This window comes from Otolemur garnettii, unplaced genomic scaffold (genome assembly GCF_000181295.1).
Source record: "Otolemur garnettii isolate 467f Iridium unplaced genomic scaffold, OtoGar3 scaffold00075, whole genome shotgun sequence".
Lineage (NCBI taxonomy): Eukaryota > Metazoa > Chordata > Mammalia > Primates > Galagidae > Otolemur > Otolemur garnettii.
In genome coordinates, this window is record NW_003852470.1 from 505,056 (window position 1) to 520,019 (window position 14,964).

The 14,964-nt window shown below is 54.4% G+C and overlaps 1 protein-coding gene across 1 annotated transcript in view; it reads right to left on the bottom strand.

Moving 5' to 3' along the window:
* ADGRA1 (adhesion G protein-coupled receptor A1) overlaps positions 1-8,560 on the bottom strand; it is a 42,367-nt gene extending 33,807 nt beyond the window's left edge. Inside the window, exons 1-3 of the mRNA XM_012807783.1 lie at positions 8,439-8,560; positions 7,258-7,381; positions 3,767-3,912 (exon numbers count right to left, since the gene is read on the bottom strand). Of these exons, the coding sequence (XP_012663237.1) occupies positions 3,767-3,912; positions 7,258-7,381; positions 8,439-8,488 (320 nt within the window). The 5' untranslated portion in view covers positions 8,489-8,560. The remainder of the gene's footprint in view (positions 1-3,766; positions 3,913-7,257; positions 7,382-8,438) is intronic.
* Between the last annotated feature and the right edge of the window lie 6,404 nt (positions 8,561-14,964).

Consider the following 14,964-nt stretch of genomic DNA (forward strand, 5'->3'; position numbering starts at 1 on the left):
TGCTGGGTCACATGGACACTGAGGAGGGGGAGGTGCTGGGTCACATGGACACTGAGGAGGTGGAGGTGCTGGTCCCACAGGGACACTGAGGAGGGGCCAGCCAGGCCATCTGACCATCCTCATGACAGGATCCCCCAACCCTGGTTTAGGTGGGGGCCTGTCCTTCCTCAGACTCCCTCTCTGCATCTGCCTAGCACTTCTGTTGGCCAGAGGCTCATGGTGGGCCTCCCAGCAGCACAGCCCTGACACAGAACTCTCGGGTCCTGCACAAGACTCGCACTCAACTTACACAGCCAAGCCTATACTGAACACACCAGAAAGGCTGGTGGCTCTGCTTGGTGAGGTCTGGAGGCAGGATCCCGCCCCTCACCTGCTCCCCTCCTCACAGGTGGGGGAGGCAGATGATGCCTACCTGGCTGTAGCAGGCCACACAGTGGGATGTGCAGAATCACCCCTGCCCTAATCTTCCAGAGGGCCTGACCCCAGAGACAGAGCTTCTCAGCAGACATGGAGGAAATGACATCCTGCTTGTCATCACTGTAATGAGGGTCTCTCCAGACACAAATCAGCTGGAACCACAGGATTCAGTATGATGAAGCTGGGATTTCATTCATACAGTGTGTTTCTAAAAATTTTGCACCATTCTAGAGAGGGTGGATCCCCCTATCCACCAACACCTAGTGAGCTGTGAAAAGTAACATAATCAAATAAACAACAAGCCAAAGAAGAGCCCACAAGGAAAACGAGCAAATACTTTTGAGATAAATGGAAAAAAATTCCACAACATACCTCAGGGGTGTGGCAAAAGTAACGCTCAGAGGAAAATTTATAGCTGTAAATGTCTACATCAAAAAGAAAAAGATCTCAAATAAATAATCTAATTTTATACCATGAGGACAATGAATAAAGAAGGGCAAACTAAACCCTAAAGCTAGCAGAAGAAAGGAGATGGTGAAGACTAGAGCAGAGACACAAAAAAAACAGAGAATGGAAAAATAGAGAAAACCGATGAAACCAAAATCGGTTCTTTAACAAGATCAACAATTAGCTGGACGTGGTGGCACCTGTAGTCCCAGTCACTGGGAGGCTGAGGCTGGAGGATTGCAGGAGCCCAGGAGTTTGAGGTTGCAGTGAGCTATGATGATGCCACTGCATTCCAGCCTGAGTGACGGAGTGAGACTCTCTCTCCAAAAATAAATAAGTAAAATCATCAAAATTGGTAAACCTTTCACTAGATTAAGAAAAAAAGCAAGAAGACTAACATTGCATTGGATGCTCCTGCTGGAATAATTAGGCAAGAAAAAGTAATAAAAGCCACCCAGATTGGAATGGAAGAAGCATTAATTAAACCACCTCTGTGCACAGACAGCACGATCACCATACATGTGGGAAATCCTAAAGAATTAACAACACCTGATCAGCGCTAATAGCAGGCACTTACAAAGTCGCAGGACACAAGATCAACATCCCCAAATCAGTTGTATTTCTATACACAACCAACGAACAATCCAAAAAGAAAATTCAGAAAATAATTCCATTTATAATAAAAAGAGTAAAATACTTGGGGAGAAACATTCATCCAATGAGGTACAAGACTTGTGTGCTGGAAATGACAAAGCGTCACTGAAAGAGATCAAAGACCTAAACAAACACCAAGGTGTGCCGAGCTTGAGGAATGGATGCTTCAACCAGCTGACCCGGCAACACCTCCTGGTGTGGTCTCCAGCTGCAGTGCCATCCCACTGGAGGTCAGAGCAAGTGTGGCCCATGATAAATGCTGTCTGTGGCTAATGAGGGTCACTCTGAGCCCTGAGCAGTGTACCTTTGAGACACACGACCTGCCACATTGTCTAAGGCATTTTGGCCTTCTCTGACCTTTCCCTAAGACTGTGCTCAGCATCCTGTGTGGTCTGTTCCCCTGCTCACCTGTGCCCTCCCCTGCATAGGACCCAGTTGGGGTGTCTGTAGTGGCCCCACCATGGGGGAAGTCCATGCTGTGCAGCATAGCCTCAGAGTGACCCCGTTGGGGACTGAGAGGAAAGACTGCCTGTCAGCCCCGCCTCCCTGGAAGGTGCGGCCCCTGCACATTCACCTTCCACCCCACCCAGGCCAGGCCAGAGAAAGCACCAGGCCCTCTACAAAGTGCAAAGCTAGCACCCTCACCCCCGAGTCTGCATCTGCCACCAGGAGGACACAGTAAGGCCACAATCAGCCACCATGGCGGGCCACGAGGTGGGAGGAAGTGTGGCTGGGGAGAGTGGAGTAACCAGGTCAGCCAGTCTCTAAGGAACTCTGCAGTGTCACAGCCCCCTACAGATGCCCCCAGAATGTCCAGGCCTTTCTATACTGGTAAGGCGCCCAGATAGGGGAGGGGCCCACATGGGGGATGGTGGCAGGGTCTCCAGGCAGCCCTGACAGGAACCTCGAGATTCCTTAGAGCACTGCGGCAAACATGTAAGCCCTAGGTGGATCGCCACCCAGCACTGCTGAGCCAGGCCCTGTCTACAGCACCTGGCCTGGCTCTGTAGCAGAGAGGAGCACCCAATGCTCTGTGGCCCTGTCCCACTTTCACAGAGGAGGAAACACATTCTGAGAGTGATTTTTAAACACAGGGAACCTCAATTGTCTCCAGCAGAGGCGAGGTAATGGAGCTGGTACCCAGCTGCTTGGCCATGGGTACAGCTCACCAGGGCCTGGAAATCAGTGTTAGAAATAGTCTGGGTGGAAACTGGCCATATTTACGTGACATAGGACATACTTCTTTCTGCTTTAGAATGAGTTTTTCTGCTGCTTTCAACCCATGGAGGTGCTGCCAGGCTGGGGCCTTCATGTGGCCACACCTGGCACTGGCAGCAATGCCCCCTGCAGGCACCACCTGGGCAAAATGCACAGGTGTCTGGGGTGGGCGTTCAAGGAGTCCCAGGGAGCACCAGGAGGACAGGGCAGGTTGGCGCCCATGCTCGACTCCTCGTGGGCCACACTCTTGAGTGTGGTTTTTGCCAACTCTAGGATTTGCAATGAAGCTGTGACTCAGCCAAGCAAACGGCACAGCCCTGAGGACGCCCCACGGAAGCTGCTGCCCTGGCACATGGTGAGCAAGAGCTTCTGTCTCAGGGGTTCCCAGCCCCAAAACGGTGGGAGGGGAGCCTCTTCACTTGCAGATGGCAATGTGTCCTCGCCCTCCGGCTGGCCCTGTACCCCTAGGCATGTCCCTGGTCCTTGCTGAGTTTCCCATGAGTCCTGGCCTGAGGAAGGCCAAGGGACCACTAGCTGGGCAGGCCTGCCAGCCCCATAGCAAGGGGCCCAGGCCAGGGTCACCTTGAAATTGGTGTTTGAGTGAGCCATCGTTTTCTACCAGCTAAGAAACAGGTGTCCAATGTCACTGAGGCTACCATGGACACTAGGGGCCAGATGGCCACCAAGGCCAGTTGGGCAAGTCTCCATGCACAGCCCCCATCAAGGATCTCAGGATAACTCAGCAGCACAGGGGTGTCACACATGAGGCACACAGGTGGTGTCCCAGACCCGATGGCCCAGCTATAGATGCTGGCCCCCCATCTTGTCCCTAGGTCACCTCTTGCCCTCCCATCCTGTCCCCAATTCACCATCCAGATCTACCCTGTCACAGGCTCACCTCCCTGCCCCTAAGCCCCTAGGTATACTGGCTCCTATCACCCCTGTTGAGGAGTTTGTCCAGACCCAGCAAATGTACCTGGTGTCACCCCGGTTCCCCATGGGTGGCCATGTGTGTGAGGAGACTCAGTACCTGAGCAGCCGCTGCCTAGGGAGCCGAGGCTGGTCTCCGTTCGTGCATGGCGGGGCCTTCTTTGTCACCTGCTGGTAGATGTTCCTGGCAGTCACTCCAATCCACAGCATGGTGGCAAGCGTGGAGTAGTGCAGTGCAATGCCCACCTGGAAGAAGGAGCGGTCAGCCGGCCCCCAGCCCCAGCCCTGCCTCCCTGATGCTCAAGCTGTGGAGCCTGGAGCTCCCTGGGCACCTTCAGGAGGCAGCTGTCTAGTGACAAGAATGGCAGCAGCAGAAGGGCTAGCAGGCTAGCTCAGGGCAGCTGGGGACAACACAGGGGCTCCAGCATTCACTGGGGACACGTGGGCTGCAAAGACCCTTGAACTGAGATGGGGGCAGCGAGCACATGGGAGCCTGTGGCAGCTGGAGGGCTGTGTGCATGTCCTTGAGAGAGTCTGCGCCAGCCTGTGGGGGCCTGTATGCACACAGCTTCCTGTGGTCACTGGGGGCTCAGGCCCAGGGCCCTGTGGGTTGGAGGCTTGGGCTTCTAAGCTCTACACAGGAGTCCAAGTTGAGGGGTGTCCTCAGCAGGGGTCTCCCCAGCCTGCTGGGGCTCCCGACCTTGTATGTCAGGAGGGGACAGGGACAGCATCCCACACTCTACCTGTCTCCCTCTGAGTGTATAAAACGAGGCTGTCTTGGAGTAATAACCTGACATTTTGAAATGACAAGTAAAACATTGCTATAATTGGAAAGGATGTAAATGTTTAAGGAACACAGAGACTCTGAATAAGGCTAACATTGTGCCATTATAATGATGCGTTAAACCTGCAGCTCCAGTTTTACTTATGAGGAAACACTATGATAATGGATGAGGCTTTGGGGAGTGGAAAGGTGGGGGCTTTGTTCATGGCTCCAGGGGAGCTCCCTGCACGTGGTGGTGGCCAGAGAGAGCCAGCCTTTCTCTGGGCCTGGCCCTATGTGTGAGGGCCCATGTGTGGCCAAAGCAGGGCCCAGGAAGAGGGCAGCAGCATGGCTGTAGGTGTCCTGTACAACCAGAAGTGGTCAGAGACAATGGCCCTCAGGCCTCAGGGAGCTGCCTGGGTAGTGAGGAGGGCCGGGGCCTTGCTGTGTACAGTGGTTATGGGAGATGTAAATAGAACGGTGTCTCCCAAATGTGGTCCTCAGGCTGGACACAGAGATGTTGTGGAGACGCTGCCCTGGTGTCCAGACAGGGTTCTGCTGCCCACCCCAGACCCTGGGTGTCCAGGGCCAGTGCCAAGGCTCAGCTACATGGGGCCAAGGGCGGCCATCTGTCTTTGCTCATGAAGCCGCTTAAATACTTTAATGAGGTCCATGGTCATCTGTTGCCATGACAACCATCTGTTCTCCCCAGGGCTTTGGGCGCTGTGCCCCTTGCCCCACCCCGTGGGGTGCTGGGCTAGCTCAGTGGGAAGGGGTCTGGGGTTGGCAGTCAGGAACCCTTTGCTGGGTGTGGCCTGCCTTCCTGCAGCTGTGTTTAACCTCACCTCCGGCAGGGTGGTGAGGGCAGCCATAGGGCCAAGAGTATCCTTGAGGCCCACATGAGGAGCCTGCCCAGCCCCTGCTTTTCAGAAGCTTCAGAATCAGTGATAGGAACTCTGGTCATACCCTCAAAGTGCAGGGTAAAGGAGCACATGGGCCCTGAGCCCAGCTTCCTCCTCTTAGGCCTCTCTAGCTGTGATGGCCCCATGGCACTGTGTGCGTGTTTGCTGTGCACACCCCCTAGGGCACATAGGCTCCATGTGGCTGTGCCCAGCACCCCGTAGGCCCCAGGTGAATGAACACCAACTTCTGGAGGGTGACTGTGAGGCCAGGATAGAGCGTGGGAGAGGCTATTGTCTTTCTGATTCCAGAATACAAAGCAGCTTCCCCTGGGACACCATCCCAGGGAGGGGCACACAGCTCACCCACACCATGTCCTCAAGATTTCACCTCTCCAGAGTCCAGACCTGCCCCCGCCCATCATACATGTCGAGTGTCCCCCTGGGCTGTCACCTGTGGGGTTCTCTGGGAGCCTGGTCAGGGCCTGGGATAGTCTGAGGTTTTCTAAGGCTCCAGTGGGGCTCACATGAGGCTGGTGGCTTTGCTGCAATGTGTGGGGAGCCTGGATGGCCAAGCACAGACACAGACATGACCCATCTCAGGGCTGCCCAGAGGCCCCTGCAGGGAGGACAGAAACTGGACCCCCAGCTGCTTTCTGTGGCTGTTTCCATAAAGCAATTGCGTCTACCATGGCCCTATTCAGGCATGTGCTAGAGACATCTCTGCTGGGCCACATGGGCTAGGCTCAGGCAGTGGCCATGGCTTTCTGGTGGCTGGTCCAGATGCACAGTTACGTAGATGGGCTATCTCCTCCATGTACAGGCTGGGGTAACAGGACTGTCCTGTGTGTGTGGGCACTCTGTGGCCTCAATTGTAATTGTGCCAGTGCTAGGGGGAAAGGTGCTGGGTGGACCAGCACTCTCAGCCTGGCTTCCTGAGGATAGCCCTTTGTCTACCCCAGGGCAGGTTTGCCTCTACTGTCAGTGCAGGTAGATAGGTCACCAGGGTGGGCAGATAGCTGCCCAACATCAGTGCCAGGTACGGGAGGTACCTGGTGGAGTTGTGCACACAGCCATCCTCACTGCTTGCTGAGTTATGGGGCCAGTGGGGAGCCAAATTGCCTGGGCACAGCAGGCTGAGTGCGGTCCCATAGGCCTGGCACACTTAGGGAAGGATGGAACCACAGGGCTGGGTGAGACACCTTGCAGCGTATGGGGGAGCACTCCCACCCACTGAGCCTGGGGCCTGGGGCTGACTGTTGGGGCTGGCACCCCTGGGTAGGGCTAGGCATAGAGCAGCTCCAGGTAGGGCTGGCCACAGACAGATGCCACCCTGGAGGAGCTGCAGCCCAGAGGGCAGGACCAGGCTCAGCTGTGGGGCCAGGCCAGGCCCCAGATATGGGGAAGGCCCCTCTCCTGCCTTTCTGGTTCTTTTCTGTCCCAGATGCCCTGAGGCTCCACCTTTGGCTGAGGAGCGGGACATCTAGGAAACTCTCTGCAGGGCCCACACGGGGCACATGGCCACAGCCTGGACACCCCAGTAACCTACCTGACCAAGCTTCCCCTCCCATTCACAGGAGGTGCAGCCTCTGCAGGTCCTGCTAGGGCTGGGAGCAAGTGCCCTGCCCATGCTCCTCCCCACCAGGCTCTCTGTAGAGCCAGGTGGTGTCCCTGTCCCCAGGAAGAGCCCCGGTTTGGGGCATTACACACCTAGTTGCCGTGTCACCAGAGCCCTTATAGTAAAGCGGTCTGGAGAAAAACATACTGTTTTATATGATAAAACATTCAGCAAAACAGCCGGGTGGGTTCAGGCAGCGAGAAGCTCAAGTGCGGGCAGATGGAGTCACACAAGACGGGCACCACCACACGCCCTTGGGGGAGATGACAGCACACTTGCTCCCGTGGCCCATGAAGGTGCAGAGGACTCACCGCCTGGCATAGGATGGGGTACTGGGTGCGGTTGATGCCGCCTGCAAACACCGTGAAGGTCAGAGCCGCATGGAAGCAAAAATTCAGCAGCATGTGGCGGCCTTTCCGGCTGATCCGGATGGCACTGTGGAGAGAAGGGTCCCCTGTTAGGAACTGAGCCTTCATCCTATCTAGCCCTGTCCTCAGGGTGGCCAGCCCTCTACAGGGCAGCAGTGACTGTCCACAGGACCAGGTCAGGCAGCAGAGATGGGCTGTGCCAGGGACAGTCCTGAGTGATATCACTTAGGGATGCTGCACTGGAAAGGGGTCTGCAGGGACCATCTGGGGCCCTGAGACCCCATGACTGTGCAGAGTCTCAGATGCAAGTAGCTCCCCAGGGCCCAGGACAGACTTCCCCCAGTTGTCTGTTACCTAGGGAAGAGGCTGGGCTTGGACAAATATCCCTGGATTGCGTGACTACGGCCTTGAACATGCTCAAGCCTCTTTCTGTGATTACAGGTACTGTGGTCTGAGGGTTTGTTTTCCTTACCAAGTCACATGTGCAGACTCAGTTGGGATCAATGCTTTTATAAAAGAGGCCCCAGAATGCTATATTACCCATGCCGCCCTGTGAGGACATGGTAAGAAGGTGCTGTCTGTGAACTAAGCAGCAGCCTCCCCAGACATCAAACCGGCTGGTGCCTTCACCTGGGATGTCCAGTCTGTAGAACCTCGAGGAATCAACTTCTATTGTTTACAAGCCACGGAGTCTATCTAATTTTGGGTGTGCCCAAGTCTTTACCTGTGAGCCTTGGCTTCCTGTTGGGACCACAGCTACAGATACTCCCAAGCCTCTGCCAGTGACCATGGCCTTGTGACTGCCCATGACTTTGACTATGCTTGACCCTGTTGTGTGGGACCATCACATTTCCTAGCATCTCCACATGTTCTACAGGCCATTCCACCTCCCCCAGGATGTGGGGGTCCCAGGGCACCCCGCAGACCTGAGCTGTTTCAGGAGGAGCCTACTTCACCCTGTCAAGCACACAGGAGCTGCCTTGGGAAGACCCGCTGGAGGCTGGGAGTGGTGGGTGTGGCTGCCTGAGCACCTCTGCCCCTGGAGGGAGTGAGGTCTCACTTTGGGGGAATTGTTTGAAGGGAAAGGAGGATACCATGGGGTGTGGGACCCCAGCCAGGCTCACCTCTGGTGCACAATGTATGTGACAGCGGAGGCGAGGAGGCAGAGCAGCATGACGGCGGTGCACGCATATACCACGGGGTGCAGGAACTCCCCTGGGTACTGCGGCAGGGACAGCACGGTCTTCAGATCCTAGGGAGGAGACAGGACACTAGGTGACCCACAGGCTTGTGCAGTGGCCGAGGCTTCTGCTTCCCTACTTGGGTCTAGCCTTCCCTGTGAGCCACTTGTCTGGGCTGGTGGCTGTGAAAGGCCCTGCTCATGGTGTGGGCACTGGACATGGTCTGTCTGCACCTGGCCAGTGTGCCCAGCCCAGGTGACTCTACATGCCCTAAAGGCAAGCTGGGGGGGTGGTGGCACTTCTGCTCTTCATCCCACATGGCTAGTGGGGGGAAGGGGCCAGTGCCAGCTTCCACCTGATGGCACCTCATCTGCCTGGTGGGATCGGGGTGTGCCTTTCAGAGAGGTGGGGGAGGCACAGATTACCCACCCCACTGCTGAACGTCACACCTAGGGAAATCCTGCTTGTAACCCTCCTAGAATTTTGTGTCCAGTTTCTGTAAGTCCATGTAGCATTAGCTTGAGTCCACAGAGAAAGAGCTGTGGCTGTTAGGCACTGTGGATGCAGCTGGGGCCCCATGTCCCTTCTGGACATTGCAGGCTACACTGTGCGTTGTACATAGTTTGAGTAAGGGCTTGAGGCCAGAGTGCAAGGAAACCAGGGTCCTCTGGGGTGAGCTGGGAGCGTGCCCAGCTGGACATGTTTGGGCCAGACAGGGTCTCATGTCCCATCTGTCACACGGGAGAGGAGAGGTGCACTGTGTCTAGCATAGGACACACGGGGTGGCAGGTGTGTGCGCAGTATCTGCATGGGGACACATCAGAACATGCGACCAGCTTTTTGCACTGCTCAGGGAGGGTCTACATGGCATTGTTCTGGATTCCCACCATAAATTAAAGGGAAACTTCCACAATGTCTGGAGTCCTTGATGTCCTGTAAATGAAGGATTCCTCAAATTCCTTGCAGCAGGAACCACCCACTTAGGTGCACCAAACTTGACTTCCAAATGGAATAGTACATCTACAAAAGGAAAAGTGATGGCATCTACATCATAAATCTGAAGAGGACCTGAGAGAAGCTTCTGGTGGCAGCTCGGGACATTGTTGCCATTGAAAACCCTGCAGATGTCAGCATCATATCCTCCAGGAATACTGGCCAGTGAGTGTGCTCAAGTTTGCTGCTGCCCCAGGAGCCACTCCTATTGCTGGCCACTTCACTCCTGGAACCTTCACTAACCAGATCCAGGCAGCCTTCTGCGAGCCTCATCTTCTAGTGGTTACTCACCCCAGGACTGATCACCAGCCTCTCACAGAGGTGTCGTATGTTACCTGCCTCCCATTGCTCTGTGTAACTCAGATTCTCCTCTGTGTTATGTGGACATTGCCATCCCAGGCAACAACAAGGGAGCTCACTCAGTAGGTCTGATGTGGGCGATGTTGGCCCGGGAAGTTCTCTGTATCTGTGGCACCATCTCCCCTGAACACTAGTGGGAAGTTATGCCTCATTTCTAGTTCTACAGAGATCCTGAAGAGACTGAAAAGGAAGAGCAGGCTGCCACAGAGAGAGCTGTGACCAAGGAGGAATTTCAGGGTAAATGGACTGCTCCAGCTCCTGCGTGTACTGCTACTCAGCTCAAGGTGGCAGACTGGTCAGAAGGCTGCAGGTGCCCTCTTGTGCCTAGGCAGCAGTTCCCACTGGAGACTGGAGTGCCCAGAGACTGATGTGCTGCTCCCACTGCTCAGGCCAGTGAATGGGTTGGAACAGCCACTGAATAAGTGGGAATAACCACTGAGTGGTCTTAGCTGTCCTTGCACTAACTTTTAAACAAGATGGACATAAGGTTGGTAGAAAATAAACATCAGGTTTTTCTAAAAGAAAGAAAAGAGCATGCAGGGATCTGTGGACCAGGCAAGGCCTTAGTACAAACACCTGCCACCTTGGTGGGCCAGCCCTTCCAGGCCCCTGGGGCACTTTGCTGTGATGCCACAAACAGACTGATGCAGCTGGGTGGGTGCTGCCATCTTGTCAGGACCTCACAGGGGGGTGCTGTGGATCTGCTGTTTGGGCAGAGGGTGAAGTCACTCCCCAGCCCATCCTTTGCTCAGCCCCCAGGGAGAAGCCCTGGGCTGGGGGGTGGGCCAGTGTCCACTGCCCCCGACATCCCCTGTGAGACCACAAGAGTTTCTCTGGCAGTAGGTTGGGGCCTGCAGCCAAGCCAGCCGCTCCCTCAGCCTACAAAGCTGCCCACGGCTGGCACCTCCCTGGGCAGTCAGACAGTGGGAAGCCATCTGTTGGCTCCAGGCTGAATAACTCAGGAAATAGAAATCCTCCTCGTGTGAAGGACTGCTGGCGGGCAGCCTCTCCTGATGTCAGGGACACCAAGGCCTGTGGGCCCTCCACAAGGGACCTGGAGATCCTGCTTGCCTGCACTCAGCCAGGGCCCTGGGGAAGGGTCTGTGGTCCACACACTAGAGGGCTGGCCTAGCTCACCAGGGAAGCCTCCTGGCCAGGCACCCTGCCCACAGGGAAGCACAAATGTGGTGCCAGTGGCCAGAGTGGGCAGCAGCTGGGCTCTCTGTCCTGGGAACAGGAGCTGTCTGATGGGAGTGATGGCAGAGTTGGGAGGTCTTGGCAGAGCTCTCTGCATCCCCAGGGTGTATTCAGAGCCTGCCCCTTTCTTCCTGGACATGGAGCACCAGGCCGGAGATAGAAAGCTATGTCCAGCACTGGATCCATGGCACACTCTGAACAGACCCCTGAAGATTTGGGGGCAGATTTTGGGCTAGGAGACCCCCTATTTCCCTTTGGGCACTGCTGAACTGTGTGGGCCTCTGTCCAGATTCTATAGAGTGTCTGGTCCCAGACCCAGCTGGGGGGCTGCCGCCTATAGGGACAGCTCCCAGGGTCACCAGACTGTATCTCAACAGTTACTCCCGATCTCTGGTTCTGCCATCATTGTGTGAGCACCAAGGCTGGGTGGGCCCCATTCACACCAGCTTCCCGCCAAGTGCAAGTGACTCCGAAAGTCATGGGAAGTAGAGTTTTCCTGGTCACATTCTAACATGCTTTCTGCTGTTGAGAGGTGAAGAGTACATGTGAGGTTGTCAGAAGTTAAGGCTTGACTGGCACAAGTGATGTCTGGGAGCTTGTCCACATGGTTCTCTCCATGAGAGTCGGCGGCTTTTCCTTCCTGTGAAATCAGGGTCTGCGGAAACATCTGAGCACTTCTTACGTAATGCCTGCTATGGTCCTATTACTAGTTTGAAGTCCGGATATGCGGGAAAAGGCAAGTGTGTGGTCCATCCTCTGTGTCCAGGTCTCTCTGGGTGTCCTGGAACAAGAACTTGGTGGCCATTGTGTTGGAGGGCAGGTGGGCCTGCCCCTCTGGGGTGCTCACAAGCCCTCCACAGCCTCCCATGGGTGCTGCACCATGGCTGCCTTGGTGCTGGTTTCAGGCTCCTCTGCTGGCAACGGGGGTGGAGAGGTGGGCAGCCATGGTGGGTGGGAGGGCTTGGCTAGGGGGCCCAGAGCAGCAGCTACACCCTGTGGTCCTGTGCCCATGAGCTACACCCCACCTAGGGGTGCCTAGGGCCCATACAAAAGAGCTAATGTCTAAATACATCTTATCAGCAGGTTTTATTCACACACATAAAACCCCTTCATGTTAAGCCAAATAAGAAGTCAGAACTGTCTTTCAGGCACGAGGCAAACACCGCCGAGAACTGGTTCATGATGTACAGGTGTGTCCTGAGGATGCTGCCAGGGCCAGGGGTACCCAGCTGGGCCATGCCAATGTGGGGGTTACTGCTCATTGGATGGCCACATCTTGAGGCTCCATCCACAAGGACCTGGCCTCAAGGAGAGGAGTTTGACCCTCACATGGCCATGGGAGGCCTTCAGGCATGTGGGCCTGGGGCCTTCACTGTGTAGGAAGGGCTTCTGCAACGGGAGACAAAATTACCCGGGGGTCAGAACATGTTTGATAAAAAACAGAGATTCAATTTGGTTCGGTTTTCTTTTTTTCTTTCTCCAGATTAGAATTATCGACAGTGCCTTTCTACATTTTTAGAGGTGACATTTAAAATTCAAAGTAGGTAATGCAAAACAGAGATATATTTTATATTTTAAAGTTCACACATGTATGAATTCCTCTTGGAAGACTCTCCTTTGCCAATACTTGAAATCATGATGATGGTTCGATATGTGGCTGATGGACAAACAAGTTCCTCTGAGGCTATAAAGGCAGAGAGATGTCTTGGTAGGGCAGGGAAGGATCAAGGCAGCTCTGCCACTGGGCTGCTTCAAGAGCCAGGCAGAAGGAACCCAGGCGTCCAGCTCCCTGCAGGCCAGGCTCAGTGACACTAATAGATGGGCTGGCCCTGCGGCCTGGGGCTCCTGTGCATTTCTCCTTTCTTAGAGTCTTAATTTCTTCTTACATTCCATTATTATTTTAGCTGGATGCATCCTTTTCAGAGTGTTCTGTAAATCAAAAGGGTCAGGGTATAAAGAAAGACAAGGAGGAAGGAGGGAAGATGGGCAGAGAGAGTCCAGAGTCCTAGTCTGACCAAGACTCGAGCCTGCAGTGGGAAGGGGTGCGGATCCACCGGCTGGCACCCTCCTCTCTGGACCAGGCCCACAGGCTCCATTTGGCAAGGGAGGAAGCAGGTCTTTTCTCCCTTCTTGCTCTTGCTCCTGGTTCTGTGCTGGGAAGACTGATTTCATTAGAGCTTGCCTTTTTAATAAGAGTCGCATCAAGGGTCTGATCACCTCCAGGGCCACGTTCAGGAAGAGGCAGAAGAGAACACCTCTGTTCTTGGAGCATACCGACCACCCTTGTGGTATATGGGCTGGGGTGCAGTTTTCTTTTTTCAGAGGGACATGTAGGCTAGTAAAATTATGAAAATATTTGGAGAAAAACATGTTGAATAATATCATAGGGCCTTTCTTTCTAGACTGGTTCTTGCTTGTTTAAAGTTCTTAATTGCAGGGGGTATGTTAGGTGGGATGACAACTTGCCCCTCTGTAGGTTTGGCAGTTTTAGTAATTTAGATACAGGACTGAATAAAAAGCAACAAATCAAAAACAATTACTAAAGTTCTGAAATATCTGTAAATGTGACAGACATCCCTACCCACTGGGGAGGCAGTTCCCAGGCCTCTTTCCACCTCCCGGGCACAGGTGCCTGCAGGGTTCTAGAGAAGATGAGCCCACCATGCAGGTTCACCTGCTTTCTGATGACTCAGATGATGCCCCGTGACCCATCTTTGGCTCAGTCCTTGTCCAGCCCTTTGAAAGCTACCTGTCCGCCATGGAGCCTCAGAAGCACCTGCCAGTGTGCCCCTCTTGACCCTCCTGGCCCCCACCTCTGGGGTGTGGCTATGAGCCTAGCATTGTGCTTCGGCATGTCTGCTGTCTGTGCAGCCCAAGGTCCTCACCCTTTCACTACCTGCCCATCTCTTTGGAGGTTTAGGTTCCATCACATCTTTTTTTGAATGTCAGGCTCTTATATGTTCAGAAATGGAAGTGTGAGCTGAGTTCTAAGAGGCATCCGAGCAAGCTTTGTCTCTGGGCTCCTCTGCCCCAAACGGGCTGGGTCAGGTCTGGGCTTTCCTGCCATCCCAGCTTCCAGACCACTGCAGGACACAGCAAAAGACACCACCAATAACACCAAGGTCAGCCCTGAATTTAGGGCAAGTGGGGCTGAGCTCCCTGTGAGAGCCCCCAAACCCTACTGAGGTCACTGGCAGCCACCAGGCAGTCATACCCAAGCACAGTCACTAAAATCAGGTTTTTGTGGCACCAGCAGCAGGCCTGAATACTAAAGAGAGGGTGAACTTATTCCAAACCGTGACACTTCAACACTGTGATTATTGAAAGTAAGTCACTCCAGGGCCCATGCTGCACTGCAACATACCATGCTGTACCCCCACACTATACCATAAGACACCATGCTGTAACATACCATGCTGTACCCCCACGCTACACTGTATGACACCACGCTGTAACATACCACGCTGTACCCCACGCTACACCATAAGACACCACGCTGTAACATACCATGCTGTACCCCCACGCTACACTGTATGACACTATGCTGTAACATACCACACTGTACCCCCACACTATACCATAAGACACCACGCTGTAACATACCATGCTGTACCCCACGCTACACCATAAGACACCATGCTGTAACATACCATGCTGTACCCCCACACTATACCTACTAAGACACCACGCTGTAACATACCATGCTGTACCCCCACGCTATATTGTATGACACCACGCTGTAACATACCACGCTGTACCCCCATGCTACACCATAAGACACCACACTGTAACATACCACTCTGTACCCCCACACTATACTGTATGACACCACGCTGTAACATACCATGCTGTACCCCCCTGCTACACCATATGACACCACGCTGTAACATACCATGCTGTACCCCACGCTACACCATAA